Source organism: Strix uralensis, chromosome 3 (assembly GCF_047716275.1).
Source record: "Strix uralensis isolate ZFMK-TIS-50842 chromosome 3, bStrUra1, whole genome shotgun sequence".
NCBI lineage: Eukaryota > Metazoa > Chordata > Aves > Strigiformes > Strigidae > Strix > Strix uralensis.
Window position 1 is genome coordinate 128229029 of NC_133974.1, and position 25457 is coordinate 128254485.

Here is a 25457-nt window from a genome sequence, read left to right on the forward strand (position 1 = left end):
GAGCCAAGGGCAATAAAGCCCTCGTGACGTGAACCTGTTGTTCCCAGAATACAGATTGTACAGAACTGAGCTCGGTTCCAACCGGTATAAATTGCCTGTCATTTTCTTAAGCAATGCCAAAAATTGTTCACTCGGTTACTCTTCTGCTCCTTATCTCGGCACTGTCTTGCCTTCTGATGATCTAAGACAGTGCACTGTCTAAATCCATTACAGTTGCCGACTGTTACTATAATATTTACTTGACAAATCAAGTCTACTGGATATTTTCATTTTTTGGTGTAATACAGGCCATATTAGACAAGTTATTTTCCTTTGTATTCTGTCTTCCTCTTTTTTGGTAAATTCTATCTTTAATTAATGTAATTTTTAAAGCAAGTTTTCAAACAGAAACTGAATGGAAAAGGGGAGGAAAAGATAGCTATAAAGGTTTTACCTGTTACTTAAGCTTCCCGCTCTGTTTCCGTAGGATCATTTATACTTTCAACTTGACTATTCATTTCAGCTGAAAACAAAACGAGAGAGTCATCAAATTCTATTCATGATACTTGTTAAGTTTATCACATCGAGTAATAACCGCTTCTGCCCCAAAGGGGACATGTACTGCATTAAAAATTCTATGCCACAAATCTGCAAAAAGCTCTCCTAGGCCAGCCATCCTAACCTGTGGTTCCATGGAAACCCCAACAAGCAGCCCTGCCAGGGTGTAAGCTTTAGCATAGCTAGAGATGCAAGCCTCTGGAGCTAGAATTTCCCTTTGGTTTGCATCTACCAATTTGACTTTGGCACCCAACTGAGGCGCCCAGCTCAAGAGCTCAAGGACCCTCCTCTGTCTCTGTAGGCCACAGGCAGAGATACAGGTATCTCCAAAGGGTGATTTAGAGGTTTCGCTGGGCTAAGTGGTCTCAATTCTGTGATTCAGACATTCTCAGGCTTCTGACAAAGTCCCCGGCAGGACCTGGGGCTGAGCTATGGGTTGAACACAGATCTATACTAGATGATCTTCAAGGTCCTTTCCAACCTAGACGATTCTATCTCCAGTTACAGAGATGCTGCCGCTGCCTCCAGGTGTCCTTGAATTGCAAATTGCCGGAGGTGAGGATTCAGGGCAACATCACTATACTCCTACACAGACTAGTTCGCTCATGTACTATCCATTTACAAAACCAATCTTTTATTTTTTTCATTTAAAATTACTGAAAAATTAGCAATAATTTAAATATAAAGCTTAAACACATTTCAGCATGACTTGTCAAAAATACCATCTAAATCATGGCAGGTGTGATAGGTCCTATCTAGACAAAATATAAAAGGGTCACTTCAGCACATGTTTTCTTAAGATTAGTATTTAGTATTTGTTCTGCAATGAATTTGAATGGAGCCATTTATGTTAAGACTCTTTTTCTTTCTTTAACCTTGCTTTATGTTGTGGTATCAATTGCAGATTACGAGTCATTTGAGGCGGGTGATGGGGAAAAACCTCAAACCTGAATGGGAGATTTGGAAACTAAGGGGAAATGGGAGAGAGGAGGGAAAAAAAGCCAAAAATCAATAACTGTGCTACTTCCAGTCAGGCAGTATGATCTCTTTCTGAGTCAATATTGTGTCGATACACCTGTTAGGGTTTTGATAAATTATTTGTAAATTATGCATCATCTATATGCAGAACAGATACTGTAATGGCTTCCTGGATGTATACAATGAATAAGAAGAAAAGTATCTGTGCTCCTGATTATGGAGCTCTGATGCACATCGCATTTAGTGATGTTGCGTTCTTTACACACATTTGCATAGCGAAGACAGGATGCTTAATAAAAAATCATTAAGGGAAGGCTGCTGTGCGCTGATGACAGCAGCCTTTCTCAGCCTTATTATGCTGGCCAGTTTCAGTGGCTGGGTTTTCTGACTATACCATAAGGCTTCGCTCACGTTTTACAGAGATCTCCTGCAAAACTAAAGCTTGATTTGAAACCTGAGGTTAGGCTCCATCAGCATCCCAGATGAATACGCCTCCTTCCGCTTCCTTTTTTTATGGCTACAAGCAGCTGACCCCTCTCCATCACGCTGACAGTACGTCACACAGAGGGGGTCAAATTGCAAATGACCCAGGAATCCTTTAAAGGCAATGTGAAAGCACAGGGGAGCCCCGGAGGAGGTGTGGGACCTGGAGCCCCTGCCAGCAGAGAAGCAAGAGGAATTACTGAGTCCCACTGTTTTGCAGTGGAAATGGCAGCCGGGCATCCTGCGTCACTGGTGCAAAAAGCATCAGCTAAGGCACCAGCAGTTTCCACCGTTAGCTTTTTCCTATGTGTTTGTGACTAAGCTCAGCTCTTCATGCATTAATGCTGGTGGGAACAGGAAGATCTAACTGATGGATAAGCTTCTGCAGACCGCTGGGTGAACCCCAACAACAGATGTCACTACGAGGCCACCTACACAATCCTCTATATTTAGCCAGAGAATAACACAGCAGCAACACACCTACCACAAGAGCAGATGGAAGAGCTGCCACCAGGTACGGCGGGGATGTGACTCACAGCCCTCACTGCCTCCCAGCATGAGTTAGTGTCAGAACGACATCATTAGCCCTGGGCACGCCACATCCAATCGCATCACAAGCCAAAACTGACCTTCTCCCCACTAAACAATGTTTTTAGAGATGTTAAAACTGCTAACTTACATCACTGGCCATTTTGAACCTACAGTGATACACTACAACAGCCAGCAGCTCAGAGAAGCACCTGAAGTTCAAGGAGGGTGCGCACCTCCTAAATTCAGTTTTACCTGCTCCTTCTTCTGCAGCTTCACACAGAAGAGGGATTTTTTCTGGCTTTTTAAGCCAAAAATGGACATTTCTGTGAAATGGAAACAAACATTTCTCTGCACTTCTCCCTGTGTGTTTTCCCTTAAATTTAAGCCCGTTGGGGAGGACCTGTCTACACTCCTCTCTTAATCTATGAGCTGTTTAGCAGCTCTCAAATGATGACCAGGGAAGGATTTCCTCCCAAAAGGAAGCAAGTTCCCTGCAAGAGGAGAAGAAATAACCCAGCACGCAGTTCACATCTGTAAAAGCACTGCAGTTGCTGCGGAGCCGGTGGATGTGCGTCGGCAGCCAGGCATCCCGCCTCTCCCCCTACAAGAAAGCTACGTGCTTAAAGGTCAGCTAGCCAGGAGTCACAGCGCAGCATCTAAGTAGAGAAGACAGGCAAACGGGAGAGTGGAAACCCAAGTTCAGAGTTGTCTGCGAGAGAGCGAGCGCATTTCCCCACTCTAGGATATTATGCTGTAGATGCAGATGACAGATGACACCAAAATATTACCATCTTGATTTAAAGAGGAGCTCGATCGGACTCTCACTCACAAACATAACCTATTTCTGCAGCCACTTCCTAAACAATTTTTCCCCCTTGCATCCACATAACTTGGCCACAGCACATTCAGCTATGACTCCAGACTGCCTAAAGAGAAAACCATCTATCTTGAATTCAACCCGCTGTGCGGTGATGAAACACGTGCACCTGTTTACTTGGTAGTTACTTGCTTCTTGGATATTACATCAACACCATAAAAAGCATGAGGGTGTTACTGTTGAGATCTTCCTTTTGTATTGCTTTGGTGAATCACATGAAGGTCAGCTTGCTGATGGCGCATTCATGAGCCTGCACAAGCTTATAAAGAAAATGGAAATTTCAGGTTTGACACTGCCTTCATCTTTTTCTTTTCTCCTATTGTGTCAGCAAGTCAGGACGCAGCTTTCCACAGGCTTGAAATAAAAAGGGCGAATGAGTAACTCCATTATGAAAGGAGTGAAGAGTTTGATCCGCCTAATACCAGCTGGAAACGAACATCTACCTTAGTAATCTTTAAAGCTTTGGTGATGTAACTAAAAAAAAAAGAAGAATTAAAAAAGGCTGCCAGGAGGGAAACACCATCCAGGAAACCAATCACCAAAAGTAGGGTTTGTCATCATTAAAAGATATTAATCACCAAATCTGTCCTGGGTATAAGAAATTTAATATCCAGGGGTCTTTGCTTCGGTGGCCGATCGAGATTGCCAGCAGCAACCTGTATCTCTGTATGCACGTCCCTATTCAGGCTTATGTGCACACCTTCTGACACCTTTCCTGATGGGAGAATCACGCCCAGCTTTCAAATAATAATAATTTCTAAAATATATCACTATTACGGCCCTGCCCACTAGATGAACCAATATCGAGATCCACCCAAGCTGCCTAAACTCTCTGCATTTCTAAAGCACTTTTCGCTGTGACATGGTACATGAAATTAAAACACAAGAGCCGGGCTGCCAAGGGGTACCTGGTGATATATGCTTGTGTTTTCAGCTGTGAAGCGATGAGCTCTCCTGAGGCGGAAGCAAGGGGACCAGAGAAAAATAGGCAATTTACATAAAAATTGCTGTCAAAGGGAACCTTTTTATTTTATTTTTTTTTTTTTTAAATCTCAACTAGCACACAGTATATTTAAAAATTTTAGGGCTTTTTTTCAGCAAAACGTAACCCTTCAGATAAAACAGAGCACGGGGAGTTTGATCCTTCCTCTCTTCTGATTTTTTTAACCACGTAATATACGTCCACAAGAAAAAAACACCCTGTAATATAATCCCAATAGCAACTTAAGCTGTAGAGAAGTGAAGACTTCCCTGAGCAGCAGAGTACTTTTCTGCAGCCTTAGCAAACACCCTTTTCCCGTCCTTTCATATAACTTAGAAAGTTCACAGAAAAGGAAGTTACAAGACGAGTTTTATGTAGAAGACCTTAAAAGATAAGCAAGATTTGAAACAAAGAAACCTATCAAGGTCATAATTTCAGAGGCTGTCAGCTGATCCTCCTGTACTGTGGAACACGTTACGAGAGCTATACAATCGCTTTTCTTTCCAGTGGGAAATCCATTAAGATATTATTTTTGTAAATTTGGATTTGTTTTCACTAAGTTTCCACTGTTCCAGGGATTTGAAATTCAAATATTTTAATGTGACTATGACTTTTTTGTTTGTTTGTTCAGAGGATGAGGACAGAAAGCTGGTTTGGCTTTATTCTGCACACTTACTAGTAATAGCATAATCTCTAGTATTTTTTAAAAAAGAAAATCCATTATGCACACTTTCTTTTCCTGTGCTTGCAAAAACTTCCCTACAGGCCAGTATCTAAATCAGCCACCGATTCAGATGCTGCAGCACAATCTGACACATCAGAGAAAGGAAATCAGCATTGGATTCTTTGTGTAACTAATATCAAAAAGAATATAATTGTTTTGTCTTTGAGATGTAAACAAGTATGCCCTGAATTTATATTATGTCAAAGCTGAAGAGATTAAAGGAAGAGTTAAAAGTCAGCATTCGCTACAGAGAGGAGTCCACAATAATAAAACGAGGACTGGAACCCCAATTCCAAACCCACTGCCATTTGGAGCAGTAAAGACGACCCTTTGTGTAAAAACCAAGAAAATTCCTTACATAGCTCTGTTAAGCTGTAAGAGCCAATCTAGAGGAGTGATAAAGGGTCTGCCTCACCAAAACCTAAGCACCAGGACGCTGATCCCATCCATTATTTCTTTGCACACAGGAAAATCCTAGAAGGACAAAATCTTTTCTTTACAAATACGTTATGCACTGCAGAGCTCGAGCCCTTGGTACTCAACCGCTGCCAGGACTTTGCCAGACAGCTGGGTCATCTGCTCACTGAGGTCAATGTCAAAAAAATGTTATTGCCAAGTCAGGAGATTCGGGTTGATAATGTCCACAAACCTGACTGGAACTGCTGTTGGGTCACCAAATTGTGATAGTTTTATCACAATTAGTAAATGTCACAATCAGTAAATATTAGTAAATAGTATATGTCCTAGGGAGACACCTTCCATCTGCTACCAAACTGAGCTACACATGGACTCTGAAGGAGGAGGAGGAGGAAGGGAAATAGCTCCAAGCTAGGAGGGGGCCAACATATGAGTTTAGAGCAGTTATACATATAACATTTGCCCCAGGATGGAGTCGGGCACTAGCACAGAAATTTTCAGAAATATCTTCTGACTGCTGTGTGAGAGCACACACATCTTGGCCAATTCAATATCCAGACAAAAATTACAGTGGGCCTAAAATATTGTTTAGGTAACAGGCAGGTGGATTGAACATACCAATTGAACACATAAACCTAGTCAACTAGAAAAGCAGGGTTACGGCACCGAAAGGCATTTCCACCAGACTTCCAAGACAGTGAAGGTTGTGTAAACTCTCAAGAAGACTCAGATGAAGAGATTATAAATATAACTCCTATTGTGGGGGGGAAGTGTACAAACAAACCCCAGAAAGGCTTGCTATGGATCCACTTCAGCACAATTTAAATTTTAGAACAACATACCATCCTTATTTGAAACATCTGCTGCTTCACATGCGAGGTCAACATTCATAGGCTCCACAGAAGTTTCCTCTTTCCCTTGCATCCCTATAAGACAAGCCAAACAAGGAGAAAAATCAATACTTACAGTACTTGAATAATGTGTAATTCTCAGACTCCAGATACCTGTTTTTCTTCTTTTTCTTCTGGCACGTTCTTACCTTTATAGACTCTGCTGCTGTATAGTGGCAGCCATTAGAGAAAAGGGCAGAGGATACAGGGGGAGGAACATGGTTTGAAAATAATTGCTTGAATATTTGTAGCGATCTGCACTCTTTCCTAACTGGGATTGTTAAAGCCACATCATGGTGTGTGCTTCTGCCTCCCTGCCATTCTTTTCTCATCATTTTTGAAGAATCCTTTCTACTCATAAAATGCAACGTATGATGGAGACCTACTCACACTTGCGAAGTTTCTCTAGCTAGCAGAATAAAAATAGATACAATGAGAGTTCAAATATACCGGGTAGTCAGACACAAACTAGTATTTGAATTTAGGAAAATGCATTTTATCGCTGTAACTCAACATTTTTATCTCTTCTGCCTCAGGCTTGTCTGGAAGCTTAGATTCAATCTCCTAACAATATTTGAAATGGAAAAAAAAAGCGGTTTTGCTGTTTTGTACACAGTTCTACTATTCTTCCATTTAGAGTGCCGAGAAGCCAATTTTTAGTTAATTTCCATCATGCTACTTCTCTACTTTTGTGGCTGCTATAAAGTCTGTTGCAGCTATCCTGTGGTAGAACTACAGGATGTCAAGCTATTGGTTGCTAAGCGATCCAGACATTTGGGTGGCTATGAGACAGCAAAGTGTAGCAAGGACCAAGGTATCTCAAAAACGGTTTACTCTTAAGCTGAAATAATTTACCTCTTCAGCAACAGAGATTAAACATTCACAGTCCCACAAACACCTCCCTTCCCTTTCTATGGAAGTCTAGAGTGGATTTTTTAAATGCACTTCAGTGCACTATGGTTATTTTGTCCATAAACATGTATCTACCACTGAAGTTTGCAGCCAGTTTCCCTTCCAATCATATCTGCAAGCCAATACATTGTCATTCTCACAGGCAACTTCCAGCGCACTACCTACGGTCCTACCAATGCTAAAAAAAGGACCCAGCACATCAGAAACCAACAAAAAATAGCCACCGGAAAGCTCAATTAGGCATCTCAGCAAGCGTGGGGGAAGGCACGATGGATGACTTTACAGTGATGGAGATGTCACCCATCATTTTAACAGATCTTACTTCTACTGCAGAAATCCTTCAGTGAATCGTTGTAGCACCAGCTCCACCTCTTCCTCACTGGTTTAAAATCACTTCCCCATACAAACAAACAGAATGCCTGTAAACATCTGGGACTGTGAACCCCGCGTGTCAGCGAATGCCTGAGATGGCCCCTTTGCGGGTGCGTCAAATCCCTGATGCTTCTCCAGGGAATTCAGGAGAGTGAGTGTGGTTTTCCCCTGAGGTTTCTTATGCACCAACAGGCCTAAGCTTTCCCAGTGCTCGCCCACGACTGTTTTCGCCTCACACAAAGGATAAACCCAGGTCACCCTATCGCAGAAGCATGCGCACATGGCGGGAACTTGTCAAGTACAAGGCTGCGAAGGTACATTCAAAATCCCTGCATGACTTCTCCTAGCAATATCAATATTTGGGTGACTACGAAAACACTGATTAATCAAGGAAGATACAGTGAAATTCAGGTTGTGCTACATTTTGATTATCTGGGGGAAGCAGCTCTATAGAAAGTAAAGTTTTGGAAAATAAACTGTCCCACCACGAGTGCAGCCTCCAGCAGACGCAGCCTTTCCCACCAAGACACTCAGATGTCTGATGCAGGGATTTGGGATCCCTGCTAAACACCAATACACTCCGACGGGCAGCTGATGCTTATGCATCTGACTTTGCGTCCTCTAAAACACTATTAAACAAATAAAGCAGATATGGTATGACAGGTTACATCTTGACTCCCAGTTCCCGCTAACAGCTAGAGATACCTAGTTGCTCTCCTGTTGCCAGCTCCTGAAGGCACCCGCGTGAAGTTCCCAGGCCCTATGCTAAGATCTCCCATTAACTAGCCGGCGTGCTTGGCTTCACCACGCTGCCAAAAGTCTTCTTGCTTGAAATTGCAGAAATCTCCCATGCAGCTGACAGGTGCAAAGGACTATTGGCACGGTGCCAGGTGAAGACAGAACCTAATTAAAGAGAAGACCTTTTGTGCACACGCATGCGTGCGTGCATGTGCACACATGTGCACACGTGCTAATTAGGGCTGCTGTTACAGGGATGAAAGCAGAAGGCGTCGAGGGCACTCAATATCAAAAGCCACAAGTTCACCTCTTAGGGTGGGCAGCCCTGGAGAGAGGCTGGCAGGAGTAACAGCAGCAGCAGCAAATCTGCAGAATTACTTTTCAAGAGGTTTAGGGCCATAAACATTGTCAGAAGAGCACTAACGCATGTTCTGCTTTTTCACCTTCTTTCCAAGTCTGAATAGTTGATTCCCCATCCCTTCTATGAGGGGATTATTGCTGTATTGGGGTTTTTTTATAGTATATGTTGATTGTTGGATATTGTCAACAAGAAAATGATAGTGAGAAACAACATTCAGGGACAAGCAAGGCAGCAGATATTTTAGACCTTAACAAAGCCAAGCACCACCGCAAACCTTGGGAGGAGGCTTGCACATTATATTGTCCAATTTTGGGGAAGACTTTCAAACTTGGTTAATATAAATCTTCATTTCTTGCCTGGCTATTTTTGTGCGTGGGGGACAGGAGCATTCGCTATACTGCCATGCATGTGGAAAGGGTATTATCCAAAAAGCTTCTTCCCTGCCACGCAGTAAAACTGAGTGCTCCACAGAAATGAGCCCATTTCACCTAAACAGCAGAACTCGATCAATATCAGAACCGCCTTGACAACCAATTTATTCTAGAGGCGTCCCCTCACCCCCTTGTTTTGATTGCTTCAGGTTAGAGCACGAACAAGCGAGGTATTTCGGGTCTCCAAACAGGAGCAGAGAGTTACCGAAGGGGAGGGAGCCTGGGAGATACCACTTTCCATTTCAATTACCATTTCCAATTGCGCTCCTGACAGAGCTCGTTACCCGAACCCTCTGCAGACTGGTTACACAACCTGCCTAGCACTAAGTGACAACAGGCTCCCGGCACGGGCAAGGATGGCTTCCAGCCTTTTGAAATGCATAAGACAAGTATACACCAGGAAGATAGAAATCTCTGTACTGCTATTTCATCTTTTTCTCTCCTTCACAGTCACAATCTGCCAATAGTTCCACGTGATTACAGCTAACACTGTTCTTTCTCTAGAGAAACATGGTTCCAGATTCACATACGATTCACATGATTAAGATGTGGTCGTTGTTGGTACATTAGCATCAATTTTTGAAGTGCTCAAGTGCAGAGGTCAGACATCTATTCTCCACATCCCTGATAAATCCTAGTAAGTAAAAAGTGTAACCTTCCTCCTCGTCCTCCCTTTGCACAAGGTTTACATCTATTTCAAGTGATAAAAGCAGGCAACTATGCAGGCTTAGAAGCTGTAACACAAAACAATCCATAAAACTCATTTTTACCTGATCATCAGCCAGGCTTTGCTGTGTACTGAAACGTGCCTTTGTAATCAGGAGAGGCACATTTCTCTCCCAGGTAATTCAAAGCAAAATCCCAACATAGCCTCCCTAGAATCGATGAATCATTCCTGGAAGGCACCTGAACTGGGTTTCTGCTTTGAGCTGCCTGCCTTAAGGGAGATTATTTCTCTTTGCTGACTAGCAAGGGAACCTGGAAGGTTGGACTCTCTCAGCAGAGCCCAGCCTTCGAGATCAGCCTTGGCAGAGTCCTCACACTGGGCGTGGGTAAGGCATTGTCAAGTGGGCTCTGAATCAGGAATCTGGATTTCTGCTCTTAGTTCCTAGCTTGTTATAAGGTCATAGACTACCTTTAAGACAAACAGAAAAACAGATTTCATGCATACATTAATTCTGTCAGTGCAATCAGGCAACACCAAGATACTTTAAAACTTAAAAATTCCCCAATTTTAGAAGTCTTGCAATTAAGTGGGAAATCCCGGCCCTAAGGTCATTCTGAATATTTGAGGAAGAAAAGGACTATCAATAATACAACAGTCCAGACAACTACTTCTATTTTTACAGGTAAAATGGCAAGGTCATTGCTCCTGTAACATGTCTGCCCAGCAATTTTGGGTGTTGCCACAGGAATTCCAATAAAACACTATCCTGCCCATGGACAATTTGCAACCAGGAGAAATTCATTAGTCGTAAATTATTTGTGGAGCAGTTGCTTCTACTCACATTATGTACTTTGAAAAAATCACCTCTGTCATTATGCAATACGGAAACTACACTGCAGCTATTCTGAACGATGCAGATTTCCCTGATTCATACCCACTGAATAGAATTTATTATTTTGAGTTTAGCTGTAAATATGCTTCCCCTAATTGGGAGACTCTGAAAGATGGAGGCTCATTAAAATCCAAATTTCTCTGGTTAAAATTTGAAGGCACCATTTTTCATCTGCAGCAACAAAAAAGACAGACAAAGCTCTTCTGACCCACAGCTGCATTGTCTTATCTGTCAAAACCAGTTCCATTTTTCTTGCTCTGCAAATAGCCAGAGCTGGTTTTTTCCTTCTTCCCAGTCATTTCACTGCAGCTCTTTGCTAATGTGACTGTCAAGCCTTCATGTACTTTGTTTACCGCTGTATTTTAGTAGCATTATAAATGCTGCTTCACTTAGAAACTGAAGTGGTCCGTGATACAAGGGCTCAGTTTGACTCCTTTTTGACACCTCCGTCTGGGAGGAGACCAGATTCTACCACATAGAAGATTTATGCCGTCTTCTTGTATGGCTCTACATGCAAACCTACGCAACCTGCTGCTCTTGGGACTCTAAGACAAACACAGAAGTCGTGGTCTGTCCGTACTTCATTCCGTTCAAGTCGGTGGGCAGTTTTCCCCCTCGCTATCCTTCTGCAACACACAGGTCGAGCACGACAGCGCCAAGTCTGCAGAAATGGCACTGCTGCAAAGGTGCCTCTTGCTATTTGGCGTGGCTTCATTAACAACAAACGTCTCCATCTGTTAGATCAGGAATATTCTACTTTGATCAAAAAAATGCCCAGCAATTAGGCACCGTAGGGATGAAAAGAAAACTCAAGGATGTGAATTTCAGAGGAGGGTGTGCTGGCTGGGACGCTAGTTTTGCTGGGCTTTTGAAGGCACTGAGCATCATTTCTTAATGCCACGCGTGGGCTGTCAGGATTCACGTTGCAGCCCCTTCATCGTTAAATGGAGTGTTTACCCTCCCTTTTGGCATTTTGGCTTTGTCTCCCAGAGTAACCCGGTGCAATGAAGCTCCCCATCTCTCCAGTGTAGCGTGCATCATCTCAGCTCTCTGTGTTTGTGCACGCAACTGTACCTAAAGGCATCACACTGCTTCCAGCCACTGTTATTTCCAGCTCAAGCTGAACCGCAATTTTTTTTAACGCGATTTAAAAGTGTCTAAGATCCGCTTATCCCTATCCCCTTCCAGCCCTTTATTAAACATACTGTTAGTAAATCTCATTATGCCTCCTTTTCCCTAAAGGTGGGAATGGAGGGTAGTGAGGATTGTCTCTCAGCAATATGGTCCATAAGACCCATACAAATTGGGCGTCTCTAAAATCGCTAATGCCCATCAGGAGCTCTTTGTATCTTTTGTCTCTCTGTAACAACAGGATAAACCTGCACACAGCAGGCTCTTGATGAATACAAGGGCATATCGTTTTAAGGAAAGCCCTTTTGGAATTTTTTTTTATTCTGAAGAAGCCTTAGCTGTGTAAGAGGCCATGTTGCTGTTTTCCAGACGCTCTTTCTGTGAAACCTCTCATCAGGGAAGCAGCCTGCAGCACAGAGTATCTGAAATGGAGCACCCAGAAGCTTTCATCGCATTCCTCAATCACTGGCTGTTAACACAACTCAAATGTTGCCGGCTTGTATTCAGACTAGTAGGTCACCTGTCCCAAACAGCTTCCAAAGCCCCTGTGCTCTGTCTTCCTGCCTACAAATAAGGCAGACAGCACGCTCAGCAGTATTATGAAAAGTGAAGGGTTTCTGAATGAATAGAAATGGCATAATTATTTACCTTTCTTTCCCATTCTGTCATTTTCCCTGCCAGCTTCAACCATTTATAGAACTTGTAAGTAATTTAGTTCAGTTCCTGATCACTAGCTTCCTGATCCTAAAAAGCTGCGTAGGTGTGAGGAATTACAGCACTGGATGACCCTTTTGTGTAAGTCACAGGAAATCTCCAGGTCACCTAAGGCTCCGCTTTCACCACGGGGAATGATGTTGGGCATTCAGAAATGTTTTTCTAATTCCACGGCCACAGGAGCAAGGCTGCTGAATGACCGCCGGCTGCCAGAATGATACCTGCACCTCCACTCCCATCACAATGTTATTTTCTCTGCGCACTCACCACGCTCATTACCATATACCTAGTCTCTCCCCAGCTGTCCTCATACAGCAATTTTAATTCCTCTTTGCACTACTAATCTGGGGTGAGGACTCGGTCCTCAATTTGGAAGAACTGATCCAGGAGCCCACTGGCTTTAATTGGCCTTGCTTTCCCCTCCAACACGAACACCTTAATAGGTTGTGCTGCCACTGGGTTTTCCATCAGCACATACTGTGCCCCATTCCGTTTCAATCTTGCACTCACCATATTTTCTGAGCATTTCAAATGATCTTGAGGCAACCACAGCAAAACGATAGACTGTGAAAGCAAAGAGGTCCTGGATCTCCTAAGTAGGCCAGATTTGTGAGAACACCTTGCTATTTATTTCAGAAAAGAGAAAGAAACTTTCCATTTCCCTCCAAAGGAGCCGACCCAAACAGAAGACACTGTGCTAGTCCTCAGCTCTGAGCAACTGCATGAGAACTAAGTGGGTGCTAGGAGTGAACAGAAACAATATTTATTAAAAAAAAAAAAATAAAAGGAAAGGGTGCGGAGGGAGAGGGTAAGAACCTGAGAGGACAAAAATAGCTAATTGCCCACAAATTGGAAGTTAGAAAAGTTCCTTTCCAGACAAGCACCCTCATCTTTTACGAAGTCCCCACTCCCCAGCTACAGCAGAGAAGATGGTGGGGTGGAAAAGCACGCCATCCACACAGGACAAAACGAGGCTTTGCCTGAGTTTCTGATAACGTACAGGCAGGGCTTCTCACCCTTATGGCTGCAACCATTTATTTCTGGGGTCACTGCTTCTGAAAGAGATTACTGCCAAGTCAAAGAGGAGCCCTGGAAAATACTCTGTTCAATTCCTTTTCAATGAGACTATTGCCAAGTATATGAAGAATGAGCTTCAAAGTAGCGGGGAATAGAAGCAGAAGGGTAAATAATGAGGGTGTATGGATCTACCTGAAAGGCAGTAACAATATACAGTGTGGGAGAAAGACTCTTCCCTGTTATTTATCCACAGACACCAACACAAATTTTGCAGCTTAAAATAAAACAGAATATTTACAAGGAGAGGCGCATGAAGTTCAACAAAGCTCTGCTAATAGATGTAACCTTACAGGTACTCTGTAATTTTCAAACATTTTGTGATATAAAGATACAACAGCCAGCATGAAAAATAAAAAAATATTAAAAAACACCAAAAAACCAAATGTCAATAAAAACTTGGTAGAGTAGATAACACATCCAGCTGAAATGTCTTGCTCTTTGGAAAGAGTACTTGCATTTCTAAAGGCTCATCGTGTCCTGACCAAGCTCTCTGTTTTAATTTTTAGAAACCTGTTAGCAGCTAAAACCAAGCTGAACACAGTATGAAACACATTTTCTTGAAAATAAGTGGTAATTGGCAGCACCCAACAACAAAGACCTTACCGGTGATACTTATCGTATCTTTTTTCCCCTACCAAGATGCATGTTCAATAATAATTTTTCAAAAACAAGTAAAGAACTGTGCCCTTTTTTTTTAAATCGAGCTCTGCTCTGACTCCTTCAAAGCCAAAATTTTACAGTCAGCTTTAACTACATGGTGATAAACACAAATCTGCTATAACGGACTAATTTTGCTACGGAGCTCCTCACCTGTCCCAGTTTTCAGGGCTGTTGTTTCAGACCTGGATGGTGACTCATCAAAACATAACAGATGTTTAAACAAAACCCACACAGGCACACTTGTGTGTATTTATGTTCAAGGGCAGTAAGCAATTTTTCATAAATAAATGGCTGGGGGTTGTTTTCCCTCTGTAAAGAAGGAAATAGCCAAGTGATAGATGGCAGTGCTGGATGTATTACCCAAGGCAATGCTCCCCATTCTGCTTGGGAAGCGCCTTCCGCCCCGTGGAGAGAAGCCATCGCTGAAATCTGGCTTCTGGAGATTCGTGCGGCTTTCGCTGTCAGAGGATGTCATTAATGCTGATTGCTGCCCCCATGTCTCTGGTGAAAGCCTGGCATCCTCCTCTACAGCAGTGAGTGAGCCAACAGCGGCCAGCCTCAAAGAAATGGGAGGGAAAGCAAACATATTGCAAGTGCTGTATTACCTCCTAAGTGTGGATGATGTTTTTAATTTCTGTTGATAACTGGATGAATATAAGAGCAAAATTTTACGACGATGATGTGGAGTAAGATGTTTCCCTAGGAAATAACAGAACTATATCAGAGCAAGGGGTGGTCTAACCTCCTGCACTATGCCAACAGGCAATAACCACATCCTCCTCTGAACACAGAGCATATAGAAATAAGCCACGAGAGGACCCAAATCCTCAAATGACAGCGCTGCCAGAGGGAATCGCATGCCACCTACTCCCAAACTGAGACAAGCCTAAAAGAACAACCTAGCTAGTACTGCGGGCGTTTCAGCTCCATGGTGGCAATCACGCTCTTCCACCCATTTCAGTGGCATCTCTTAAAAATCAGCTTTTACCACTGACATGTTGGGGAGCGAGGGAGGTGCAGAGCCAGGCAGCGATAGCGTAGCTGGTGTTAAACACTTGAAATACCCACCCGTCCTCCTGACACTCCCCTCCTCCCATGAAGCCAAGAGTATTTCCAAAACATTAAAAAGCACAATGGAAAAGACGACTCCTGTGGGTTGCTTTTAGAAAAAATTAATCCACCAGCCTGGGTGTTACCATCTGCACCCTAGGAGCATATCACCACATGACTGGCTTGGCCAGTATTTCCTGGCAAGGCTAAAGGCTGGATTTAGATTACCAAATCAGTGAGGTTTATTTGCTCGATTTCTCGGAGAAAATTTTAACACCAAATTCAAAATTCACAGTGTGGGGTAGAAAAATGTTGCCCACCATAGAGCTTCCAGAAAAGCAATTTTGCAGGCCAGGAAAAAGCAAGTGTCAGTACTGGCAGTCATATGCTTGCTTCTCTTCCTTGTGGAGAGCCATTATGCAGTGTTTTCTAAAATTGTAAATGTACTTTCTGGCTCACAATGGGAAACAACACTAATATGCATCACAGGGTGTGAGATAAAATGTGCAGTGCTATTGTTGCCTTTGATTTGTCTCCCATTTATATCAGCTCTCAGTAAGAATTACACAAAGACAGAGCTGCAGATTTTTCTTCTCAACTTTTTCACATTTCATCCTTTGTTTGGTTCATAAATTCTAGTGTCTAACTAGGATGTTACATCAGAGACAGTAATTTACATTTAGATAACATAATGCGAAGAATACTAACAACCATAATCCTCCCCCCTCCAAACAGCTCCAGAGTACTTCCCAACTGACCTCAGCTTTGTAAAACAGGGATCTGGCTTATTTGCATTAAGCTGAACATTTCTTTCTCTTTCTCCAGTAACCTAACATTCAGGGGTTTTTTTGTGCATTTTGTTTGTTTGTCTTCCTGTCCCCCTCCCCCTCTTAATTTTAGTGAGTCGTGCTCCCTGTGCTGCCCCTGACTTAATCTCTACCTATGAAGATGGCTCCAGTTTGTAGTCTAGGAAAAGACCCTGAGCACAGTGGGGTAGTGTGCTAACTATAAGAGGAAGGCCACGTTGTTTCTTGTGAGTTACCTAAGAAAATAGGTAGCAGACACCCCCAAGAACAGCTCTGTGATTGCAGGACACTTAAGAGAGACAGCTTTTCTTCTTCAGTACCCTATGCAAGGACTCACTAGTCCTGGGCAAACAAAAAGCCGGCAACGAGCATTAGAGCCACAGTAAATCACTCTGGAGAAGTACTCAGTCAGGTTCATCACCTCTGACATCTACCAACGTGACACCCAGGTCCAGCGATTTACCAGATTTGCAGCTCAGTCTAGGTGGAAGAGACAAGTACGGGGGGCTTTTCTGTCTCCCAAACAGCTTTATTTCTAATAATGCTTCCCCTTATACGAGCTCATTCCCACTGTTTGAAGAGGTCCATCCTGGTGTTACTGGCCACTCTGGCAACTTCATAAGCAGGAGAAAAAGGGGTCAGAAATTTACTCTATGTTTCACACGTATTGGAGACTTATTTGTATCAAAATAAAGTAAATTCAAATGGCAAGTTAGACCAAGGCTGACTTAGGACTGTTACATTAGGTGGAAACTGGAGCAACTGATTTGGAAAGCTTAGGCTCATTTTTTCCTCAACCATCTTGCCTTTGCTCCAAATTACTGAAGGTTCCTCCAAGTCCTGTTATATCCCCAGGCACCAAATAGAAACTGAAGGCCAGAAATACAAGCCACATAATACAGAGTCTGAACAAAAGTCTTTAAGAAAAAAAGGTGGCGGGGGGTGAAATGAAACTTTCAGTTTTGTCTCAATATGTTTCTTATCAGAGAATATGCTTCAAAAAACCCAAGATTTTTCCCTTTAGCACTGGAGATCACATCCCCTCTCTCCATCAAACACTCTTTTAACACAGAGGTTGTTCTAGATGCCAGCAGACATAGGTCAGTATTTTCAAAAATAGGTGACTAACATTAGGAAGCTCTTTAAAATGGAGTTTAGATTCTGATTTTCAAAAGCTCTGAGAGCCCAGCATCTCCAGCTGGCTTCAAAGGGTCTTCCCTCATAAGGCGTTTGGGATGTGCTCAGCATTTTTGAAAATCAGGCCACCTATTTGGGATCCTAAACACAGACTTAAAAATTCAACGCCAATTCTCACTGAACTAAGGATCACACCACCTCTCTAACCTGTGCTTAGAAAGCTCAGTGACATTATAACTAACAATATGGCTTTTGCCTTCTTTTTCCCACAATAGAATTTACAGAACTTCTAATAAAACCAGTGTCTATCATGAAAACTGGCAGACTTTTGAGCCTAACAAGATAACTATAATTTTCCTTGAAGCTATTGAGCAGGTCTATAACATCTCCCAAAATCCTCTTAATGGCTAACACAGGTTCTTTAACAATGAGGTGTCCTGAAGGTCAACCAGAACACAGCAGCCAGTGCTGTGGGGTACTCAGAAGTACCACTTGCCATACAGAAGTACTGCAATCCATGCTGGCACACTGCAGTACTGAGCCCTTCCCGTAATGCCATCCCCCTGCTATGGGGTGCCAGAAAACTTTAAGGCTTATACTTGGGATCGTAGCACCAAAGTCAAGACCTCTACCAATTAAGCCAGAAGACAATAATTGTATTAGCAGTTGATAGCAGCAGACTTTCGTCCTGCTAAAGGAGGATGACACACGCACACATTAAAAGCATTTCCTCAAGCTAAACTCCTTCAGATTGCTGGATTTGGACCACGTTTTATGATTTATTCATAATGAAGAGCTTCTTAGCGCGTGAACTTGCAGCTGCCCAAAGCCTTTTCATTATACAGCTTTCAACTATTCTGGTAAAAAAAAAAAAAAAAAGGAAAGAAAGAAATTGATATAGTGTTCCAACCTTAGGTCAACCAACAGCAACATCTTCTTCTCCCCTTGAGCACCCACAGCTGAAGGACAACACAGAACACAGAGCTTTTGCCAGCACATAGCATGAAGGTCAGAATTAGAAGCTACAGATGTGCACTATTTCTCATGGTCCAGGTCTACCAATATTTGTACACCAGTTTAAGGATTGCCACTGCCCATAGTCTCCACAAATGCCTCAGCGTCTGTTACTTTCATGGGAACTACTGAAGCTTTCAAAAGAATGCAAAGAGTGCTAATCCCCCGGTGCAAGTGACTTCAGCCTTGACAGACATTTTCCCAGAGTCACAGATAAAACTGAAGGATTCGGCTGTAAAGGATTAGGAGTGGTGTCACCTAGAATTAAGTCACTGGCCTTGAACCACGTTTTTGTTCAGCCCTGTCAATAGCAAATTTCACAATCTTAAAAACAAGGTTTATTGAGTTTCTTTAAATATATGTATCTCTCTCTTGATTTCCTGAGTAGGTTTAAAGGTCTAGACAATTCACATCATATTGTTTTATAGTTTCCATTTTTTACTACACTTCAGTGCACTAAAAACCATCAATCTGACAGTCTGAGGAGACTCAACCAACTTCTTTTCACAACTGTGCACAGGATGTTTCTTGTGTATGTAAGGAAAGCAAGAAAACAAAATAAACACTTTGCATGGCTCTTTTCACATAGAATCTATTTTAAATACTACAGACCCTAAAAGGGGAGGGCCTGTTAAATAGAAAATAGGTGGTCTTTGACTAAAGAGTTTACAGTTCACAGCAAATCCAGATAAATATCTTAGCTACCCTGTTATTCTGATGTAAGCACCTAAAAGATGTCCCTACATGAGATGTGCTTTGAATTAGAAGTCTGCGGCCTCTCAGTTATCAGGTGTAAGAGTTTATTTGGGGTGGTAGGGAAAAAATAAGCGTTGGGTCTTAATGGGTTGTTTCAGTTCACACTGAGTATCTGTGACAATGATGAGCACTGACTGAAAATCTTACGAGGGTCCTAAGCACAGAGTACCACTGATCCTCAGCCTGGTAAAACCTGCCGTAATTTGGGAGTATTGTGCAAAGCTAACTTTGACGTAGTACCGTGAACTGCAAGTTGACGAGGAATTTACACGGCAGAGGCTAACCTGCGTTTACACATGATAGCCACAGGTTTTGGGTTTGTTCAAGGAATACGGTCTTGCAAAAATGCAACAACTGAATAAAAAAAACCCTACTTAAGCCTCAAACATACCCCAAACACGGGGAAGGGGGAGGAAAGGGTAAGTCTCCATGTCGTGCCACGTTGCGCAGCACCTCGCAGAAGTTTTGGCTGCTTTGCCTCCCACCATCAAAGCCTGAGAAAGCTCCTGGCTCAGGCTGGAGCCCGACCGGGCAGTCGGCAACAGTCCCGACACCGTGCCAAAGCCACCACCGCTACTGCATCCCGCAGGCAGCGGGTGGTCCTGCTGCACAGGGGAAACGACTGGAAAGGCACATGTGGAGTTGATCAAAATATTTCTAAAAAAACCCTTTCCAGAATCAAATTACTTTTCTTTTTTTTTTTTTGTTTTTTTGTTTTTCCTTCAAAAGAACAGATAGTTTTATGGGAAATGCCACGTTTTCAGGGAGTCATACAAACGTAGCCTGAGAAGCCCAAGATTTCCAGACAAATGTTGCTGGCTCTTGCCAAAACTATGAACTGCAGCTATCACATTTCTGCTAAAAAAAAAAATAAATTAAAAAGCAAAAAAACCTCCCAAATTCAAAAGGAAATGGGTTTTGATTTTGTAAAAAGTTTTCATGGAGGGAGGAACAGGAGAGAAGTGCTTCTGACTGGCTAGCAGGAAGCACCTATGAGTGTGTGTATTGGTCATTCATGCAACAAGTATTTCTGGCAGAACTAAGCGAGCTAGTCTTTAACCAGCAGGAGCTGGAGGAAGCCTGCTGGTCACAGATGATACATGTATAAGACAGCAGTACAACTGCGTTAGAAATCCATGAAACGGATGTTCCAAGTAGGCTGCTAAGCATTCAAAGCCATGAAATTTAGGCTGTGCATTCCCTGGGTAGAGACAATCGTGTATGTCGCACTGCACGATACTACCAGTTCAAGTTTAGGAACTGTGCTGCATGCTATACGGCTGTAATGATTCATGATGATAGTAACAATACTAATGGTTGAAAAGATCCTGCTTATCCTTCTGCATGTTCCCTGTCAGCAAAATTCTTCAGTTAGGTTTCATTTCCTTAATACAGTAGTAATTCATAACTCAAGAGACAACTTAACAGTGTACCAATTATGGTACAATAGAAAGTATAATGAAAATAGACCCAAATTAAAGCTTCCATTTACCAACTCTTCACTCTCATGGCACGTTTGCTATAGCAAGCTTAAAAGTTCAGATCCATTTTATTTCTGCGTGTCCTCTGGTTTACTAACTCTGAATTGATACAGCTCCTTCCACAGTCCAAACACAAAAGAACTCTGCAAATAGCTGAAAGAAACAATGAGGACTCCGGGTGACATAGATCACGTACTGTACACAGAATTACTTTCCCCAGAGTGAGCCCACGTAGCAGCGTTTTGTGACATTCATCATTAAAGTTCAGTCCTTGGAGTGCTGCCATTGTGGTCATGCGCAGCCAGCTCTCTGCTGATAGAGCGGAGCTTATAACCAAAGGCCATCCCTCCCGAGGGCAGTGCAAAAGTGATTTGAATATCAGGCCTCAGGAAAGGTGGTTTTCTATTCTTAGCTGGTTTTATTTCAAACAGCCTTTCAAGGGCTGCTAGTGGGCCAATCAGCTTAAGAGCATGATGGTTTATAGCAACAAAACTGTGAAGTCTCCGGAAACTAGAAGCCAGTGAAATGTGGAAAAAGAGTTGCCTTTTTGCCAAAACAAAGTTCCTGGTAATATATAGTGTTGGATAAAGACAAAGCATTTTGCAGAAACACAGAACTTGCACAAACATTGTCACGAAGGCTTTGGGGGCTGCTGGGTGGCAGCCTCTCTGGTGTCCTCAGCCACCCTGGCTCAGCACAGCCAAGGCTGGACCAGCCTCCTGTCCCTTCCTCCAGCTTCTCTACGGATGTATCCTCCCAGCTCTGATGTATTCCCCGTGTAGGGACACATATCACCAGCAGCAGGGCTGCTCAGTGAGTAACTGGGGAGCCCCTGCTGCTCCAGGCAATGCCTCCTCAGCAACTCCCAGCAGCATCGCAGCGAGAGGACAAGTGAAACAGTAATTGTGGAGCGTGCCTGGCAATTTGTACCTGCTGCAGTTGCTCTCGAAGGGTTAGAGCTCACTCCTTCACTTCCAAAGCTTGCAGGAGGCCTGACTACTTCAAGCTGTCAGACAGGACAGGGATACAGTAAAGCATGGAGCACCTTCAAGTGGTGCGGTTTCATTCTGCATATGTGTCCTTTGGGTCCTGGGGTCTTTGCCCAAAGACTCTTCCACCATCCAGTCAATTAAGAGAAGGTGCAAAATACCAGATAAATGGCATTTCCTAGCAATTGTAATGAACAAAGTATATAACCAGCTTCTGTAAAAGCAGACTTTGAAATGCCACTGGCTTGCTTCATTTTGAGCACATTCCCAGGGAGAATGTCAGGTCGCATAACTCATTTATCTTTACACAGAGGAGCTCCACTAAACACCAGCCATCATAAAAATACTAACATTCCTTTTTGTGGAAAACAAATATAAAAGAAAAACGCAGCATCTCTCTTAAAAAAAGCCAGTTAGCACTTCAAAGCTTGCCACATGGTCTGTAAATAGCAATGTCAGTACACCGGGGAGCTGCACTCCTCTTTGTTTAACAACAGCCTGAGTTACTCAGATGGAGGTAGCAATGATACAGGCCTTCCCTTTTGTGTGTAGACACAAAACTACATCGTGCATTCATTTAGATACACTCTTTGCATTTTATTTCCCTTGATGGCTTAAAAAATACCAAGAATTGGAATAGCATAAGAACAGCATTTCAATCTAGCCTTATATAAAGCACTGCTCTCCTCTGGGCAGTGTGCACCCAGCAACATCTACTTCATATGTACCATGAAGGGGAGTGTCAGGGAGAAAACTGCAGTAATTGAGGTCACGTCCTTGGCGTTTGTGAAGAAACCCCCTCCCACATTTTTCTGTCATCCAGACACTTCAATGTATTTACAGCTAGCCATTTTAATTATATCCAAATATTTATCTCCCAAGTGGCTAAATGAGTAGGTATTTAATTCTAGTGATGCAAACACCTGATGGCTGGGTGCTCTCATTTGCCTGTAAATGCAAAACACAAGCCACTGAATTGAATTATGTGGCAAATGTCCACAGGTACCTCTGAGGTATCCGACATCCCACACAAAATCTGTGCTTCACATGCTTAAACAGCTCTATTTCATGCTTTGTAGGGAGGAGGGAAGAAGAGAAAGAGTTGCGTTTTGGGGTTTTTTTTAAATCTCATTTGCAGTCGTACAGCTAAAGCTTGGAGATTAATAATAAAAGTGTGTATGTGACAATGGAGAAACAAATGCTGTTCAATGTCAAATACAAAGCAAGATGCAAATTTATTTTTCTGTTAATTAACCAAGCTTTCATCTCAACTGCTCTGATCTGTAAATAAAGCTCACAAGCTAGTTTCAAAACAAGTCTGGGAAGGAAGCAAACAACAAAAAAAGAAGCCCCTAAACCAAAATACCCCAAACTACAGTCTCCTAGCACTGGTTAGCTAATTATGTTTGCCATTTTTCGTTCAAGGGGATCTAAACAGATTAAAACAAGTTAAAAGCAAAAGTACCCAGGTGCTGGCCTAAGGGCAACAGCCCTCCTCTGACTATCACCAGTCATCAGATGCTGCCAAACTCTACCAAGAACCAAGGGGCATCCCTGAATATTCTGAGATAAGAATGGGAAAGGAAAGATGGACAGGAGGATGGATGGGAGGACAGACAGACAGAAGGAAGGGAGCAAAGAAAGAACAAACAACTGGTCCTCAACACTAAATGACATTACATTCTCCTGCAGCTATGCCTAGCCTCTAAGGAGTTGCTTTCCAAGGTCTTTATTGAAATTGTTCAGGTCCTTAACTGATCTCCTGGGGGGTGAATGGGGAGGGGGGGGGCGGGGGGGGGGGCTGAAAAGCCTTAAGCTAATTAAGCATGGCTGAGACATGCTTGATGAGATGGGAAAAACACAAAGCTTTTGAAAGGGTGAAAAATCTCTGACCATCTGGTAGTGGCGTTGCAGAGAGAAGAAAGAGGAAGGACAAAGGGGCAGCTCTCCACAGCGAGGAGATACAGGACTCCTTTAATTACTGGGTCACTGAGACCATTACCGCTCCAAATGCTTGTGAAAGCCCGCAAAACAAGCTTAGGAGGCTCAGCAAAAACAACAGCTCTTAGCAAGGAAAGCATCTGCAAGAAAGTGAATTGGAGCAGCTTTCCCCAAGATACATCCGCTAATTAGAAATGATAGGTAATAGATGGGGGCGGCAAGGCCCCCGGATCAGAACATGACTTTTTCTGGCGACCTTGCTACCTGTCTCCTCTGATTGCTGTTCTCCAAGGCCCCGCAGATGGTGCTCTCTTTAAATTAATACCACTCCGCCAGCCAGAAGGAAGCTTCTGTTGTACTTGGCAATACAGGTGAACAGCCTGCATTTAGGTTTCAAAATGAATGCCCCAGGTGTTTCATCAATATGGCAAGCAGCTGATGTGCTCCAGCCTCTTCAGGCCTGGTTAAGGCTCATCTGTGTTTTCCCATCTCTAAGACCGGCTAGAGAAAATCACAGCATTCCGAGGGCAAACTTCGCACACCGGAGCAAATCTGAGCTATCTTTGCTCTAAATGGCTTTGTCAGCCATGAGCTGCAAACGCGCCAGTGCGATCCAAATGAAGAGCCCTCCCCTGCCTTTTCCTCTCAAATGAGCTGGATAGGGCTACGGCTGACTACAGGTGCAGGCTAGCAAAGAGCAAGCTGGTTTTGACACCAGAAGCTGTGACCAAACCCTTGCCAAGAAGCAGTGCTACGCTAACTCTGGCTTCAGGATGTGAATACGTGCAGCTGATTTCCTTCCCTATCACATGCAAATTCTTCTCCAATTATTTCCGCTGTGTGCTGTGATCCAGTCAGATTCGCAAGCTGCGCAAGAGCAGGCTATATCCATCCTTGGATGGGAGACCTCATTAAAAGGAGAAAGTGGTACCAGCAATCTAAGGCATTGCTCTGCGCTGCTGTCTCCAGGAGCAGATATAAAACCCAGGCCTTGACTACCTGTGGTCATTAAATATCCCGTAGCAGTCGTGATAAGAACAAACAGCATTAACCCCGTTCTTTGGCCAAATCTTGACGTGAATTTCTCCCCTCTAGGCTCCCCTTGAACGTTCATTTGGAAAGAGTTTCTGTGTCTTAAACTATCACACTTTTAATTCAGTACTGTTAAACATTGGCTGCATTTAATGCCAGAAGGAACAGTTTCACAAGCAGATTCTGTGATCTCTGTATATATCAGCTTCTAAGATAACTTGGGTTCCTTTAGATAGGTACCGGATATATATGTATTTCTTATCATCTGCTTTTCATGCTCACACACTTCAAAAGCCAGCTGGATCTGCATGCAGAACTGCATCCAGAAAATCTACTCCCCTCCACATCCTACGTAATGCTGGAAGCAGGCAATATTAGAAATAGTTTAAAGATTTTTTCCTTTTTCTTTTTTTTTTTTTTAAAACTTGCCTATGTTGCAGGGCCAAGAGATTCAAAACCAAGCTAAAAAAGCATCCAAACTTTTGGACACTTACCTGAAAAGCAGCTGTGCTCCTGCTGGCCCTTGATGTCGTGGGGGACTGCAGTACCACTATGTGATTACCGAGTCACCTGCTGCAGACCGTGCAGTTCATGACTCAGGTTTATATGTGCAAGCAGATTTATGATGAGACACACATTAAAAAAATTTACAATTGTATAAAGTGACCACAATAGTTGTATTTACTACACACTGGACAGTTACTACTTTGGAAGACAGAGAGGTAAGACAAAACCTCAGAGGATGCCAGTTTTGCCACTCCAAGACCAGTGTGGGAGTTGTTACACTCATGTAAGAGTAACCATAAAATATCTGCTGCCCCAAGGTGGAGGCCCCAGAAAATGAGAGCATAACTCTGGTCTCTTTTGGAGATCCAGC

General features: G+C 43.0%; 1 protein-coding gene across 3 annotated transcripts in view; it reads right to left on the reverse strand.

The window, feature by feature from the left end:
• Positions 1–25457, reverse strand: part of MACROD2 (mono-ADP ribosylhydrolase 2) — a 901307-nt gene that overhangs the window by 5477 nt on the left and 870373 nt on the right. For all 3 annotated transcript variants that reach the window (XM_074864379.1, XM_074864378.1, XM_074864376.1), the window contains exons 17-18: positions 6372–6455; positions 434–502 (exon numbers count right to left, since the gene is read on the reverse strand). In XM_074864379.1, the coding sequence (XP_074720480.1) occupies positions 441–502; positions 6372–6455 (146 nt within the window). In that variant the 3' untranslated portion in view covers positions 434–440. The remainder of the gene's footprint in view (positions 1–433; positions 503–6371; positions 6456–25457) is intronic.